This window comes from Bos taurus, chromosome 13, assembly GCF_002263795.3.
Source record: "Bos taurus isolate L1 Dominette 01449 registration number 42190680 breed Hereford chromosome 13, ARS-UCD2.0, whole genome shotgun sequence".
Lineage (NCBI taxonomy): Eukaryota > Metazoa > Chordata > Mammalia > Artiodactyla > Bovidae > Bos > Bos taurus.
The window spans coordinates 10756974-10774605 of NC_037340.1; the positions used below are offsets into that span (position 1 = coordinate 10756974).

Here is a 17632-nt window from a genome sequence, read left to right on the forward strand (position 1 = left end):
GCACAGTAGAAAAGATGTCATAGTTCCGAGGTGTTTAGAGTGTCCAGTGACTTGTCCTGCCCTTTTCTAGGACTCTCGAGTCTTGGGGAGGCCAGGGACATCAGCGTGGTTGATGAGCCCTGGCATATATCCCAGGTGGAGGCACCCTTTCAGTTTTTCCAAACCTTCCTGCCCCATCTCAGCGCTGAGGTTTGCCATGTTGAATCTTGGCTGAAAAAAGACCCCCATCCTGGGGTGGAAGGATGGCTCCTGTGACCCGAAGCAGTGACTCCTTTCTCCCAATAGTTTTCCCAGCGTTTTGAAATCAGTATTGTGCTGTGCTTAAGTCACTTCAGTTGTGTCTAACTCTTTGCGACCCCTTGGACAGTATATAGCATGCCAGGCTCCTCTGTCCATGAGGATTCTCCAGGCAAGAATGCTGGAGTGGGTAGCCATTTCCTTCTCCAGGGGATCTTCCCAACCCAGGGATCCAGCACACATCTCATAATTACATTTCCTGCATTGGCAGGCAGGTTCTTTACCGCTAGCATCACCTGGGAAGCCTAAAGCCAGCATAAGGAGTTGGGGCAGTGGCAACCCACAAAGCGAGGAAGTGGGGAGGCATCACCAGGGACCCAGCTGACCCTCCTGGCCTGTGGCGAGGACAGTCGATCACCCATGCTCGGTCCCTTGAGGGGCACAGCACGCCGCAGGGGCGTGGAGGGACGAAGGGGTGTCCCCCATCACGGGTCCCCTCCCCAGCGGCCGGGGAGCAGGTCCGGGACGCCAGCCAGTCTGGCCCTTATCTTGGATGGAGGTTAGGAAGTGTCCTAGCAAAGGGAGCCTGAAGGGTCTTTTGTGCCTGACCTGTAGGATGCTGGTCTGAATCACCAATGGCTATGCCTGGATGGCCGAAGACAAAGCACCTGCTCTGTTGGGTCAGGGTCTCAGTTTCCTAGGGATGAGGGAAAGGAGAGGAAAAGAAGTGTGTCTGAATGGCCAGGACTCAACTGTGATGTGCAAAGCTGGCATGACCGGGGTGACAGTGGGCCAAGGGTGGGGGCCCTTGCCCCTGAATCAGCCCGTGAGTGGAATTGGGAGGGGGCTATGGTCCAGCGAGCCCCCTCAGGATAGGGCTGGCTCATCACTTCTCTTGAGAGGGCTTTCGGTGCCCTCTGACCTCCAGCCCCATACCTGAGTTCTGCCCAAGACTGGAATCCTAGGGCAGGAGTGCCAGGCACCCAGCAGGTCCTGTGTGTAAGTGCATAGAGAAAAACACAGAGTGAATATTTGCCAAAATAGTAATAATGATATTTTTTTAGGTGATGAAATTTTGGATGACTTTGGTCCTCTTTATACTTACCTGTTTTTTTCCTGATTATTCTGTATTAGGTACTTTTTTTTTTTTTTTAACAGAACAAAGTAATTCTGGTTTTTCAAGCCAGTAGAGGATGGATTCCCTGCAAACACGTCTCTAGCCTCACTGACCTCCTCCAGCCTTGCGCACCCTGAGCAGACCCTGGTGCCCACACCCCAGCTCTTACCCTGCCCTGGACCACACTGCCTGGCGCCCCAGGACAGTGGAGGGAGGCGAGGGCCAGTCCAACGGCGCGGCGTCTTCCTGTCCCGCACGTGGCCTGCGATGGGATGGACAAAGAGGAAGAGAACCACTACGTTTCGCAACTTAGGGACGTCTACAGCAGCTGTGACACCACGGGGACAGGCTTCTTGGACCGGGAGGAGCTGACCCAGCTCTGCCTGAAGCTCCATCTGGAAAAACAGCTGCCTGTCCTCCTGCACACACTTCTCGGAAACAACCAGTTTGCCAGGGTGGGTACTGGACTTCATTCTCACAGAGAAAAGCATGGAGAGCCCGTGGTGACAGCTATGGGTGTCTGAGAAACACCAGTTGACTAGAGATACTCATCAAAGGAAAGTTAGGAGGAAATGGGATGCTATTTTTCCTTTTATGGAACTCTTGTGTTGTAGAAAGGGGTTTCTTAAGATTGCCCTTTTTTAAGCATAGTAACTTCCAGAGATTTGTTTTTGTTCCGTTTTTCCAGAAAGATGTTTAACGGCTGATTTGTCCGGGGAGTGGAAGGTTGTTATGGATGGTTCACAAAGCACAGTGGTCTGTGTACAGCTCACGTGCTGGGTCATTCAGAGGCAGCTTCGAAGTACCTCGAAGGCAGATTGTCTCATAAAATTGCCCAGTGTGAAATTTGTCCAGCAGCTGGACAAAACATCGCGCGTTGCTGTTGCAGGAACGAAGGCTTCCTGCCTTCAGAGGTGCCCTCTGAGTGTATCTGTCCCAGATAGGAAGAAAGTGTGCGTGGAGTTCTTTTCTCTAGGAAGTTCAAGGTCGCCTAGAAAGGTCATCTGAAGCCTGGAGCACACCTTGCTTTCCTGAGGGGAACACTGAGAAGCTTCTTGGTGTTCTGTTTCTTAAAATGTCCAGATGTAACATATTCATTTTATGCTTGTAATAATGAATTTTTTTTTTTTTTTTTTTGCTGCCCTCTGTCGTTGCTGCGTGTAGGCTTTCTCCAGTTGCAGCAAGTAGGGGCTGTTCTTCGTTCCTCATTGCAGTGGCTTCTGTTGCAGAGCCTCGGCTTGAGAGTACAGGCTCAGTAGTTGTGGTGCTTGGGCTTAGTTGCCCCACAGCATGAGGGATCTACCTAGACCAGGGATCGAACCCCATGTCCATTCCGTTGGCAGGCGGATTCTTAACCATGAGACCACCAGGGAGGTACGCATGTTCATTTTAAAACCAGAGCCTGGGAATTCCCTAGTGGTCCAGTAGTTAGGAATCTGGGCCCGGGTTCAATCCCTGGTTTGGAAATTGAGATCCCACAGACTGAAAAAAAAACAAAAAACAAAAAACAAATAAAAAAGCAGTGCCTATAATTACAGGCACTTCATCTTACCTTTGAAGGAAGAGTATTTTTCCCCCCACAGAACTTAGTAAAACTGGTCTCATTTTGAATGAGAAAAAAAATTCCAGCCTGAGTTGGTTCTTGAAGAACAACCTAAAACCCCTCTCTGCTGGCCCCGGGGGAGCTTCTAGGCGAATCTGACTCCTGTTACTCCCCCAGAGCCCGGGTGGTCAGTGCTGTCAGCAGAGCTGCTCCTGCGGCGAGGAGGACTCTGCCTCACACGCCCGCCTTACCCTGCTCGGTCACCTTCCCCTCTACTGCTTTTTCTTTATGGACTTAAGGCTCAGGTGTGGGAACTTCCCTCATGGTCCGGTGGTTAAGACTCCGTGCTTCCACTGCAGGGGGGACTTGTTCCATCCCTGGCTGGTGAACTAAGATGCCACATGCCATTCGTGGTGTGGCCAGGAAAAAAATCAGGTGTGATTTTGATCGCTCATGTCCTAGCCCCTCTTGATATCACCTGGAATTGCATTCAAGGGCTAGGTGAGCAAAAGGCACATTTGTGAAAATCACCACTGGATAAAACAGCATAAACAAGTTATCTGGTTTCCTTGATGTTTTTTATCCTGGCCCCTCCTCCGTTTGTGAGCTGTGATGGGAGAGGACACAGAAACACAGTCAAATGGTATCAGATAAAACAGCAGCACACTCAGCCATCAGATTCCCTCCTGCTTTCTTTTTTGTTGTTGTTGTTAACGCTACACAGCTTGTGGGATCTTAGTTCCCCAACGAGGGGTTGAACCTGGGCTCTTGGCTGTGGGAGTGCAGAGTCCTAACCACTGAACCACCAAAGAATTCCCAAATCCCCTCCTGTTTGATGGCTCAGAAGAAAGCTGATAAGTATTATCAAAGATGCAATAGAAATCTGAGATTGGATCAGACAAAATGGCCGTTTCATTCCGCTCCCATGTAGTCAACAAGGTGTTTTTTTAAAATATTTATTTATTTATTTCGCTGCACCAGTCTTCCCTGTGACATGTGGGATCTTTAGGTGGGGCATTCAAACTCTTAGCTGCGGCATGTGAGATCTAGTTCCCTGACCAGCGGTGGAGCTGGGTCCCCTGCATTGGGAGCTTGGAGTCTTAGTCACTGGACTACCAGGGAAGTCCCTCAACAAGTATTTTTGAGCACTTATTATGTGCTAGGCAACATCTAGAAGGTAGGAGTGTAAAATGAAAGCAATATAATATCTCTGTGAGATGAAAGCTATGCAAGAATATTCTTTCTAGTATTGATCCACATGGCAAAAGTCTGGACACAGCCTTTTCAGTATGAGCTTAGTTAAGGTCCATATAGTCAAGGCAGTGGTTTTTCCAGCAGTCATGTATGGATGTGAGAGTTGAATCATAAAGAAGGCTGAGTGCCAAAGAATTGATGCTTTTGAATTGCGGTGCTGGAGAAGATTTTTGAATCAAAAGGAGATCAAACCAGTCAATCCTAAAGGAAATCAACCTGGAATATTCATTGGAAGGACTGATGCTGAAGCTGAAGCTCCAGTACTCTGGCTACCGATGGGAAGAGCCAACTCATTGGAAAAGACTCTGATGCTGGGAAAGATTAAGGGTGGGGAGGAGAAGGGGACAACAAAGAATGAGATGGTTGGATGGCATCACCGACATGACATGAACTCGGGCAAACTCTGAGAGATGGTGAGGGACAAGGGAAGCCTGGTGTGTTGCAGTCCATGGGGTCGCAAAAATTTGGACATGACTTGTGACTGAACAACAATACATTAATAGATCCACCTGATGAAATTGATGCATCATCCTAAAAAAGAGAGAAGAGGCTTCAGACTTTGTCATATTAGCAGTTTAGCAAATTCATGCCCACCTTCCAGTGAGGGCTACTAGAATGGTAAGTCCATACAGCACAGGGAAGAGTAGCCCCCACTCGCCACAAATGGAGAAAGCCTTCAGGCAGCAAGAAGACCCAGCACAGCCAAAAGTAGATCAATAGAACTTTTTTTTAAAAAAGAAGAAGGGTGAAAGAATGTCTCCTTGAGAAGGTGAATTCTGCTCAGTTTTGAAAGGATATAGAGATCAACACATCTGATAGACATTTGTTGAGTATTTACAATGTGTTAGCTAGTTGGGGAGCCAGAAGATAAACACACATATGAGCAGTCCACCTTCAAGTCTGATACGTGTGTAACCCAGGTAGAGACGTTCCACAGCCAACAGCTGCGTTTAGTGCTCAGAGGCAGCAATAGAAATGTGCTCATTCGAGTTCTGTGCCAGGTGTGGGAAGCACGCTTGGACCTACAGCCCCAGGCCTGCTTTTCTAGCATATTCCGGTGACATTTTGACCTACAAGTATCTCTTGCGTTGATTTCTTTCTGTGTGACTTCAGGTGAAGCACAGGTAGAGAAAAGAGTTGGGAAGTGTGCAGCTCAGTGAACATCCGTTCCAAGCATACCTGGGCCCCCAGCATCCTGCATCCCTCCTCAGGTGCCTCTGTAGTCCCTCTGGCCATCTTGATGAGAAGAGCATAGCTTTGTTTGCCTGTTTCTGAACTATATACAGGTGGATGTATACAGCACATGCTCAGTGCATCCTCTGGTTCTTTCACTCAGTATCATGTCTGCAATCTATATTCAGATAGTGTCGGTCAGTGTCAATATGTTGTCTCTGTCAGTGTTTTATTTCCCCCTGTTGTCGTCTTTCATTGTCTGACTGAATCACAGTTTATTTACCCATTTTCTTTAGGCACATCTGGATCATTTCCAATATTCTTTTAATAAATTATGTTTTTGCTGAAAAAAGAATCAAAGTGAAATTAAAACATTTCAGACAATCACACTAAAAGAGCTTAGCACCAGCATACTTAAGAAAACACGCAAGTCTCAAAGATCTATTTCAAATAGATGGAGAACTATCCCAGGCAGAAGGTTGGAAATGAAGGAAGAAATGAAAAACAAGGTGGAAAATATTTGAATAATTCTAAATGAACACTGACTATATAAAACAAAAATATCTTGTAAGGAGTTAAAATAAATGATAACAAAGGCACAAAAGTATCAGACAGGCTTTGTGTTGTCCCTGAAGAGGGTAAAACTGGTTAATATGAAAGCTTCAAGCTCCATAAGAAAGCTAGTCTCTAGGGTAAAAAGCATTACTGAACTGAAGAGGGTCGGCATTGTATAGTGACAAAAGATTCAATTTACCGAGAGGATATGAATGTATATTCTGTGACTCAGCAATCCCATTCTTAGGTGCGTATACTCCAGAGAAACTCTTGGGACATATATGTGACTGTTCAGAGCTTTTTTTTGCCCCCAGTGTAGGGGCGGGGGATTTAATCAGGAAAGGAACCTTGGTGGAGGACTAGCCTACATGCTGGCATGTTCTCTTTCATGGTGGGTAGTGAAGGCATGGATATTTCTTTGTGTGTTAATGTTTGTGGTCATCAGACACGTCTTTTCTGCACCTTTTTTCTAATTATGTTATCTAACTTCCTTTTATGGAGTTGTTAATAGTGTTTTTTGGTGAAGGGCTTATGACTCACTCTTTTTTTAAAATTTAAATTTATTTATTTTAATTGGAGGCTAATTACTTTACAATATTGTATTGGTTTTGCCACACATCAACATAAATCCGCCACGGGTATACACGTGTTCCCCATCCTGAACCCCCCTCCCACCTCCCTCCCCGTACCATCCCTCTGGGTCATCCCAATGCACCAGCCCCAAGCATCCTGTATCCTGTATGGAACCTGGACTGGCGATTTGTTTCTTATATGATATACATGTTTCAATGTATTTCTCCCAAATCATCCCACCCTCTCCCTCTCCCACAGAGTCCAAAAGACTGTTCTATACATCTGTGTCTCTTTTGCTGTCTCATATACAGGGTTATCGTTACCATCTTTCTAAATTCCATATATATGCATTAGTATACTGTATTGGTGTTTTTCTTTCTGGCTTACTTCACTCTGTATAACAGGCTCCAGTTTCATCCACCTCATTAGAACTGATTCAAATATATTCTTTTTAATGGCTGAGTAATACTCCATTGTGTATATGTACCACAGCTTTCTTATCCATTCATCTGCTGATGGACATCTAGGTTGCTTCCATGTCCTGGCTATTATAAACAGTGCTGCGATGAACATTGGGGTACACGTGTCTCTTTCAATTCTGGTTTCCTCGGTGTGTACGCCCAGCAGTGGGATTGCTGGGTCATAAGGCAGTTCTATTTCCAGTTCTTTAAGGAATCTCCACACTGTTCTCCATAGTGGCTGTACTAGTTTGCATTCCCACCAACAGCGTAAGAGGGTTCCCTTTTCTCCACACCCTCTCCAGCATTTATTGCTTGTAGGCTTTTGGATCGCAGCCATTCTGACTGGCGTGAAATGGTACCTCATAGTGGTTTTGATTTGCATTTCTCTGATAATGAGTGATGTTGAGCATCTTTTCATGTGTTTGTTAGCCATCTGTATGTCTTCTCTGGAGAAATGCCTCTTTAGCTTTTTGGCCCATTTTTTGATTGGGTCTTTTATTTTTCTGGAATTGAGCTGCAGGAGTTGTATATTTTTGAGATTAGTTGTTTGTCAGTTGCTTCATTTGCTATTATTTTCTCCCATTCTGAAGGCTGTCTTTTCACCTTGCTTATAGTTTCCTTTGTTGTGCAGAAGCTTTTAAGGTTAATTAGGTCCCATTTGTTTATTTTTGCTTTTATTTCCAATATTCTGGGAGGTGGGTCATAGAGGATCCTGCTGTGATGTATGTCAGAGAGTGTTTTGCCTCTGTTGTCCTCTAGGAGTTTTATAGTTTCTGGTCTTACGTTTAGATCTTTAATCCATTTTGAGTTTATTTCTGTGTATGGTGTTAGAAAGTGTTCTAGTGGGAGACTTTAATACCCCACTCACACCTATGGATAGATCAACTAAACAGAAAATTAACAAGGAAACACAAATTTTAAATGATACAATAGACCAGTTAGACCTAATTGATATCTATAGGACATTTCACCCCAAAACAATGAATTTCATCTTTTTCTCAAGAGCACACGGAACCTTCTCCAGGATAGATCACATCCTAGGCCATAAATCTAGCCTTGGTAAATTCAAAAAAATTGAAATCACTCCAAGCATCTTTTCTGACCACAATGCAGTAAGATTAGATCTCAATTATAGGAGGAAAACTATTAAAAATTTCAACATATGGAGGCTGAACAACACGCTGCTGAATAACCAACAAATCACAGAAGAAATCAAAAAAGAAATCAAAATATGCCTAGAAACGAATGAAAATGAAAACACAACAACCCAAAACCTGTGGGACACTGTAAAAGCAGTGCTAAGAGGAAAGTTCATAGCAATACAGGCATACCTCAAGAAACAAGAAAAAAGTCAAATAAATAACCTAACTCTACACCTAAAGCAACTAGAAAAGGAAGAAATGAAGAACCCCAGGGCTAGCAGAAGGAAAGAAGTCTTAAAAATTAGGGCAGAAATAAATGCAAAAGAAACAAAAGAGACCATAGCAAAAATCAACAAAGCCAAAAGCTGGTTATTTGAGAGGATAAATAAAATTGACAAACCATTAGCCAAACTCATCAAGAAACAAAGGGTGAAAAATCAAATCAATAAAATTAGAAATGAAAATGGAAAGATCACAACAGACAGCACAGAAATACAAAGGATCATAAGAGACTACTATCAGCAATTATATTCCAATAAAATGAACAACTTAGAAGAAATGGACAAATTCTTAGAAAAGTACAACTTTCCAAAACTGAACCAGGAAGAAATAGAAAATCTTAACAGACCCATCACAAGCACGGAAATTGAAACTGTAATCAGAAATCTTCCAGCAAACAAAAGCCCAGGACTAGACGGCTTCACGGCTGAATTCTACCAAAAATTTAGAGAAGAGCTAACACCTATCCTACTCAAACTCTTCCAGAAAATTGCAGAGGAGGGTAAACTTCCAAACTCATTCTATGAGGCCAGCATCACCCTAATACCAAAACGTGACAAAGATGCCACAAAAAAAGAAAACTACAGGCCAATATCACTGATGAACAGAGATGCAAAAATCCTTAACAAAATTCTAGCAATCATAATCCAACAATACATTAAAAAGATCATACACCACGACCAAGTGGGCTTTATCCCAGGGATGCAAGGATTCTTCAATATCCGTAAATCAATCAATGTAATACACCACATTAACAAATTGAAAAATAAAAGCCATATGCTTATCTCAATAGATGCAGAGAAAGCCTTTGACAAAATTCAACATCCATTTATAATAAAAACTCTCCAGAAAGCAGGAATAGAAGGAACATACCTCAACATAATAAAAGCTATATATGATTCACTTTTAATTGCCTTACTATATCTTCAGTTTTTTAAAACCTTAAGTAAATATTTGCAAGGATATCCAACCAGTCCATTCTAAAGGAGATAGGTCCTGGGTGTTCTTTGGAAGGAATGATGCTAAAGCTGAAACTCCAGTACTTTGGCCACCTCATGCATAGAGTTGACTCATTGGAAAAGACTCTGATGCTGAGAGCGATTGGGGGCAGGAGGAGAAGGGGACAACAGAGGATGAGATGGCTGGATGGCATCACTGACTTGATGGACATGAGTTTGAGTGAACTCCGGGAGTTGGTGATGGACAGGGAGGCCTGGCGTGCTGCGATTCATGGGGTCACAAAGAGTCGGACACAACTGAGTGAATGAACTGAACTGAACTGAACTGAACTGAAATATTTGAAAAAATAAATGTCCTCAGTGCTGAAGGCAATATAAGATCTTCCATCTGAGAAAACCTCAAAGCCCAGTGTGTTACGTATGTGGCTTGTGGAAAGCAGTGTTGACCACTTTTCTCAAATTCACAGGTTAACTTCGAGGAATTTAAGGACGGTTTCATAGCTGTGTTGTCATCCCAGTCTGGTCTTGCCTCCTCAGATGAAGACAGTGGGTCTTTGGAGTCAGGTAAGAGGCCTTTCTGGTCTTCTTTACATCTTTTTCTGTGATTCTGTGACTTCTGGAGTATGAAGTTGTACCTGAACAACGCAGCAGGTCTATGTTCCCCAGCTGCATGGACTGGGACCAGCACCTGGGTGTTTTCTTATTTGGCTTCCTTATTTGTTCAATGGTTCTGTAAGGGGAAAGTCTTGTGTTTTCTTCTGCACTGCACAAAATCCTCTGCATACCCTGGCACTTCTGGTCACTAGATCTCTGTAGTTTCCCCTGCATCAGGCCATTTTGCAACACCAGCTAGGTGTACTGCAGTTCAACTCCATTCTGACACCATCTCCCTGGACACAGCTGCAGACCCCACAGGCTAAGACCGCACTGCCTTCAGACAACAATCTCAAGCCCAGCTTGTCACCTTGTGCTTCTGACCCACTGGCTAAAGATTGGAGGTGCCCATGGCCTCCTTCAGTTCAGTTCAGTTCAATTCAGTTCAGTCATTCAGTCGTGTCCAACTCTTTGTGACCCCATGAATCGCAGCACACCCAGCCTCCCCGTCCATCACCAACTCCTGGAGTTCACTCAAACTCACGTCCATAAGTCAGTGATGCCATCCAGCCATCTCATCCTCTGTCGTCCCCTTCTCCTCCTGCCCCCAATCCCTCCCAGCATCAGAGTCTTTTCCAATGAGTCAACTCTTCGCATGAGGTGGCCAAAGTACTGGAGTTTCAGCTTTAGCATCATTCCTTCCAAAGAAATCCCAGGGCTGATCTCCTTCAGAATGCACTGGTTGGGTCTCCTTGCAGTCCAAGGGACTCTCAAGAGTCTTCTCCAACACCACAGTTCAAAAGCATCAATTCTTAGGCACTCAGCTTTCTTTACAGTCCAACTCACATCCATACATGACTACTGGAAAAACCATAGCCTTGACTAGACAGACCTTTGTTGGCAAAGTAATGTCTCTGCTTTTTAATATGCTATCTAGGTTGGTCATAACTTTCCTCCCAAGGAGTAAGCGTCTTTTAGTTTCATGGCTGCAATCACCATCTGGAGAGATTTTGGAGCCCCAAAAAATAAAGTCTGACACTGTTTCCACTGTTTCCCCATCTATTTCTCATGAAGTGATGGGACCAGATGCCATGATCTTCATTTTCTGGATGTTGAGCTTTAAGCCAACTTTTTCACTCTCCACTTTCACTTTCATCAAGAGGCTTTTTAGTTCCTCTTCACTTTCTGCATAAGGGTGGTGTCATCTGCATATCTGAGGTTATTCATATTTCTCCCAGCAATATTGATTCCAGCTTGTGCTTCTTCCAGCCCAGCGTTTCTCTGGGTGTACTCTGCATATAAGTTAAATAAGCAGGGTGACAGTATACAGCCTTGATGAACTCCTTTTCCTATTTGGAACCAGTCTATTTTTCCATGTCCAGTTCTAACTGTTGCTTCCTGACCTGCATATAGGTTTCTCAAGAGGCAGGTCAGGTGGTCTGGTAGTCCCATCTCTTTGAGAATTTTCCACAGTTTATTGTGATCCACACAGTCAAAGGCTTTGGCATAGTCAATAAAGCAGAAATAGATGTTTTTCTGGAACTCTCTTGCTTTTTCAATGATCCAGCAGATGTTGGCAATTTGATCTCTGGTTCCTCTGCCTTTTCTAAAACCAGCTTGAACATCTGGAAGTTCACAGTTCACGTATTGCTGAAGCCTGGCTTGGAGAATTTTGAGCATTACTTTACTAGCATGTGAGATGAGTGCAATTGTGCAGTAGTTTGAGCATTGTTTGGCATTGCCTTTCTTTGGGATTGGAATGAAAACAGACCTTTTCCAGTCCTGTGGCCACTGCTGAGTTTTCCAAATTTGCTGGCATATTGAGTGCAGCACTTTCACAGCATCATCTTTCAGGATTTGGAATAGCTCAACTGGAATTCCATCACCTCCACTAGCTTTGGCTTTCTAGGGCCCACGTGACTTCACATTCTAGGATGTCTGGCTCTGTGTGAGTGATCATACCATCGTGATTATCTTGGTCTTGAAGATCTTTTTTGTACAGTTCTTCTGTGTATTCTTGCCACCTCTTCTTAATATTGTCTGCTTCTTTTAGGTCCATACCATTTCTGTCCTTTATCGAGCCCATCTTTGCATGAAATGTTCCCTTGCTATCTCTAATTTTCTTGAAGAGATCTCTCGTCTTTCCCATTCTGTTGTTTTCCTCTATTTCTTTGCATTGATCGCTGAGGAAGGCTTTCTTATCTCTTCTTGCTATTCTTTGGAACTCTGCATTCAGATGCTTATATCTTTCCTTTTCTCCTTTACTTTTCACTTCTCTTCTTTCCACAGGTATTTTTAAGGCCTCCCCAGACAGCCATTTTGCCTTTTTGCATTTCTTTTCCATGAGGATGGTCTTGATCCCTGTCTCCTGTACAGTGTCACAAACCTCCATCCATAGTTCATCAGGCACTCTATCTATGAGATCTAGGCCCTTAAATCTATTTCTTACTTCCACTGTATAATCATAAGGGATTTGATTTTGGTCATACCTGAATGGTCTAGTGGTTTTCCCTACTTTCTTCAATTTAAGTCTGAATTTGGCAGTAAGGAGTTCATGATCTGAGGCACAGTCAGCTCCTAGTCTTGTTTTTGTTGACTGTATAGAGCTTCTCCATCTTTGGCTGCAAAGAATATAATCAATCTGATTTCGGTGTTGACCATCTGGTGATGTCCATGTGTAGAATATTCTCTTGTGTTGTTGGAAGAGGGTGTTTGCTATGACCAGTGCATTTTCTTGGCAAAACTCTATTAGTCTTTGCCCTGCTTCATTCCGTATTCCAAGGCCAAATTTACCTGTTACTCCAGGTGTTTCTTGACTTCCTACTTTTGCATTCCAGTCCCCTGTAATGAAAAGGACATCTTTTTTGGGTGTTCATTCTAAAAGGTCTTGTAGGTCTTCATAGAACTGTTTAACTTCACCTTCTTCAGCATTACTGGTTGAGGCATAGACTTGGATTACTGTGATATTGAATGGTTTGCCTTAGAAACGAACAGAGATCATTCTGTCATTTTTGAGTTTGCATCCAAGTACTGAATTTCAGACTCTTTTGTTGACCATGATGGCTACTCCATTTCTTCTAAGGGATTCCTGCCTGCAGTAGTAGACAGAATGGTCATCTGAGTTAAATTCATGCATTCCAGTCCATTTTAGTTCGCTGATTCCTAGAATGTCGACGTTCACTCTTGCCATCTCTTTTTTGTCCACTTCCAATTTGCCTTGATTCATGGTCCTGACATTCCAGGATTACAATACAATATTGCTCTTTACAGCATCAGACCTTGCTTCTATCACCAGTCACATCCACAACTGGGTATTGTTTTTGCTCTGGCTTCATCCCTTCATTCTTTCTGGAGTTATTTCTCCACTGATCTCCAGTAGCATATTGGGCACCTACTGACCTGGGGAGTTCCTCTTTCAGTATTCTATCATTTTGCCTTTTCATACTGTTCATGGGGTTCTCAAGGCAAGAATACTGAAGTGGTTTGCCATTCCCTTCTCCACTGGACCACATTCTGGTCTTCTTAGGTTCAGTTAATTTGCTAGAGCAGCTCATGGAATGCAGGGAAACTCATTACTGGATCAGCTGTTTATTACAAAAGAATATAACTCAGGGTGAGCAATGTATGGGCTTGTGGGAAGAGGCTCAGAGCCCCCACCCCCTTTCCAGGCTTCACTCTTCCCCAGTCTCCCCCTGTTCACCAACCCAGAAACTCTCTGAATCCCGTCCTTTTGGGGTTTATGGAGGCTTCATTACACAATCATGACTGATCCAGTGATGGGGCATCAGTTATTGAACTCAACATCCAGCCTCTGACCGGGGTAGGGCTGAAAGTTCCAACCTCTAATCGCATCATAGGTTTCTCTAGCAACCAGCCCATCTCAAGGTATGGTTCTCAAAGTCACTTCATCAGGATAAACTTGGGTGAGGTTGCTCTCATCACTTAGGAAATTCTGAGGGTTTTAAAAGCTGTGCAAGGGATGGGAGGAAGACCAAATTCATATTTATTATAAGTCACAATCTCACAAACGTCAAGTAATATCAAGTGATGTCCTTAGAGCAAAGGGTGTGAACAAGATAAAGTGTATATGGAGGAGTGGAAGAATTTGGTCATCAAAAGTGCTGTGCAGGTGTAAGGTGCTGGCCAGGCTGGGAGGCTTGTGGAGCAAGCAGGATGCCACCAGCTGAGCCAGCCTTGCGCCTGTCTTCTGTCTCAGACAGTAGTGCTCTGTGCTCCTTGGACTTGTTAGAATCCTGGTTTCCAGTGGGGCCAGTGGAACAAAGGTAATATTTCAAAACAAGTGAAGAGGGGCTTTGAAACTGGTCAGGAGGTGGAGGGAGAATTCTGGAGGGAGGCCTGGTTGGAGGTATGGACTGTGGGTCCAGTGGGAAGGTGATGGCGGACGTGCTCCTTAGAAGATGGGCCAGCCCCTTGGCTGGCAGCGCCTGCTGTGCTCTGGCCGGATGACCGGTCGGGGCTGCATCTGAGGAGTGCTGGGAGGGCGAGTGCAGTGGCCAGCGGGTCCCTCCCTCCACCACCAGTCAGGGTTATGAGGCGTCTGCCCCACACAGGCCCCTGGTCTGTTCCCACACCCCGGTTGGGGCCTTGGTCGGGAGCAGGTGCGTGACTGGGGCAGTGGGTGCCATTGGGAGGTTTGGGGGTTATGTACCTTTCATGTAGATTCCAGTGAGTGCCCCCAGCCCACCCCAACCCCCAAAATCCTGTGGCTGATCGTACCCATTACTCAGGTGGGGTTTTCTAGTCTGGAGCTTGGCCCTTGGGGAAGCACTTGCGGCCTCCCCTGGGGCTGAAATCCATTGGTGTCCCACCGCCTCCTGCTGGAGCCATGTGGGAGCCCTGACCTGGGGGAGAGGAGCCTGACGGGGGAGGAGTCTGATAAGGGGGTGGAGTCTGACCAGGGTGGAGTCTAGTCGGGGGGAGGAGTCTGATAAGGAGGTGGAGTCTGACCAGGGGGAGGAGCCTAACAGGGGCGGAGTCTGAAGGGTGGAGTCTGACCGGGGGAAGAGTCTGACCAGGGGGAGGAGCCAGCTTGTCAACGGCTGCCCTGGGACCTGAAGGGTCGGGTCGTTGGTTGCTTTGTCTCAAGTTTACCTTCCATGAGGTGGGAAGAAGGCCACTTGCGTTTCCTGACTTGGGATGTGATCGTGTGATCCTGGGCATGAAGGTGCCTGAGAAAGGCCACGCCCGTGTCATTGCTCCCTTTTCTGTGCTGGAACTCCTGTGAGTTGGCAACTTGTGTCCTCTTCGTGACTGGTGCTTTTCTGTACCAACCCCGGTTTTGTTTTGTGTTGTTTTTCTCTTCTTTCAGTTTTCAGAGCTTTCCTCAACTACCCAGTCAGTTGGTGGGTCAGTCATAGGCCTGCCTGAGGTGGCTCGGCCAGGGCTGGTGCACACAGGCGGCCCCTGTGATGAGAGCCCAGCGAGCCCTGCCCCCGCCCTCCTGGGCTGTGTGCTTTCCAGGAGGCCACCCTCCCGGTCTCCCCCATGGGCTTCACCTGCTTCCCCGGCCAGTCCACAGCATCCCTCTCTCAGGCTTTCTAATCTGCCTGCTGGTCCTTCCCACCAACTCAGGCCACATGATTGAAACATATGCTTTGATGCTCCAGGAATGTGCGTGGCACCCTGGGGCCAAATGCCTGGGGTTTTGAAGAACATTCTGCTTCTCAGTAGTTCTACTCATTCAGTGAAGGCCATCACAGAACACATAACCAAAATATTTTTGTTGGTTTTTTTTTTTTTTTCGCCTGTTTAATCTTTTGGCTGTGCCTCTCAGCATGCTGAGATATTATTTCCCTGACTGGGGATTGAAACTTTGCCCCCAGCATTGGCAATGCAGAGTCCTAACCACTGCACCATCAGGGAGATCCTAAACCGACGTATTCTTAACTTGCAGAGTCTGGTATTCTGCTCCTATGAATAAATACGCGCACACAGGAGGCACAGGGCGCGGCTGACCTTGTGGTCTGCCGGCTGTCTGGGCAGCGGGTGAGGACTGGCCGAGACCCCCAGAGCTTCCCACTGAGAGGCCACAGCTCTGTGCTCTGTGGGTGGTGAGACGCTGCCCCCTCCTGGCCAGATTTGCCGCGTGGACACGTTCCTGAAGACGCATTGCCCCCTGGTGGAGGGAGGAGGTGACACTTTCGGAGAACATTTATGAACCGGTTCCAATGTGTGTGATTTCTGGGCGTCTCATTGCTCTGAGGAAAGTGCTGAGCAGCTGAAACAATGAAGAATGCGGGGACCACAGCAAGGGCAGGTGGGCCTCCGGACGCGGACTGAGGGATCTCAGGAGAGGAGAGGCCGAAGCCCAGTCAGGCCAAGGGCGCAGGTGCGGTGCTGGCTCACGACTTCCTGTGAGTGGCGAGCGCGGACCCCCAGGCGGGGGTCCATGTGCCGTCAGGCCCCCCTGGTTTCCCGAGTGTGTCCCCGCTGCCCACGCCCACCTGGCACGGCCTTTCTCTTCCCGCTGCTCCCTGCTCAGCAACCAGCCACAGCCTGTGTGTAGACAGAAACCAGCGCAGGTGCAGAGCCTGCGTGCAGGCCCCTGCTCCCTGAATGGGGTGCTCAAGCCTCCCGTTTTCTCCCTGTCAGTGGGAATGCCGTCTCCTCACCAGCAGCCCCAGGAATCCCACATGGGGAGAGTTTACAGGGCCAGACCCTGCCCATGATAACCTCACAGGGACACGGTCAGCCTGCCCTAGATGTCCTCTGTCACATGGAACTCAGCATCTTCCGCCCCAGACTCCTCCCTTGTCCTCAGTTTCTGTGGGTCGCCGGCATCACTGTTTCTCCTGGAGGCCTGGTTGGTCCCAGCCTCCTCCTCTGATGCTCCCAAGGTCAGGGGCTGCGGGCCAGTTTTGGGTGAGGAGGAAAGAAGGGAGGTGGTACTTGGTCCCTGGGAGCGTGACCACCTGTGTCAAATGGTCTGTTTTCCTGGCCTGGCCTTGCTTCCTGGGACCCTATGCCTTTCTCTCCCACTGGCCCCTTCTGGTTCCTTCCCTTCGAACCTGTGTTCTCTCCTGTCACAGCCCAGGCCGCACCCCCACTCCCCAGTCTCTCTGGCCACACAGGTTCCTGCAGAGGCAGTGTCATTTCTTCTCTGCCTGCGGAGTCCCCATTGCTCCACAGATGTGGGCAGGTAAGGAGGGAAGAAGGAAGTGCAGGGGTGTATTAGGGCTTAAGGGAGCCTCATGAATCCCTAGCTGAAGTCCACACCTGCCTCTGCCCTGGACTTTAGACTCATGCAGAGTCTGAGCCTCCCTGACTGTGCTGAGGTCCTTGCCTCTGTGTCCTGTCCAGGTGGGGTCCTGTAGTGGGGTGGGGTCAGGTGGGTGGGAAATGACCTTCTGGTCTCCAGAGCACTTGGATTATTGGAAGGTTATTTCTTTGTGTAAAGAGCTAGATTTTTAAATTAGTTTTCTATCACATAACAAAAGCATATTTTGCCTGGAAACACTGAGAGTTTAGGATGGAAAGTCCTGTCTCCTCTTTATGTAAAAAGCTAGATTTTTAAATTAGTTTTCTATCACATAACAAAAGCATATTTTCGTGGAAACGCCAAGAGTTTAGGATGGAAACTTCTGTCTCCCAGCCTAGCTGTCTCAGCCCCAGCCCCATGTTGGCCACTCCCTGTGTTCTGGCATTTTCTCTGTCTGTCCTCGAGAGCCACATCGCACCTCCGAATCTGCATCTTTGTAAGCACAAGTGGGCCCAGAGTCTGTTTT

The 17632-nt window shown here is 46.5% G+C and overlaps 1 protein-coding gene across 7 annotated transcripts in view; it reads left to right on the forward strand.

Annotated features, from left to right (window-relative positions):
• The window catches only part of LOC100297905 (ninein-like protein), a 120487-nt gene that overhangs the window by 59594 nt on the left and 43261 nt on the right, over positions 1-17632 (forward strand). For 3 of the 7 annotated variants that reach the window (XM_059892806.1, XM_059892808.1, XM_059892807.1), the window contains exons 2-3: positions 1396-1809; positions 9761-9857. In XM_059892806.1, the coding sequence (XP_059748789.1) occupies positions 1627-1809; positions 9761-9857 (280 nt within the window). In that variant the 5' untranslated portion in view covers positions 1396-1626. The other 4 variants (XM_059892802.1, XM_059892805.1, XM_059892803.1 and 1 more) reach the window with 3 other exon arrangements.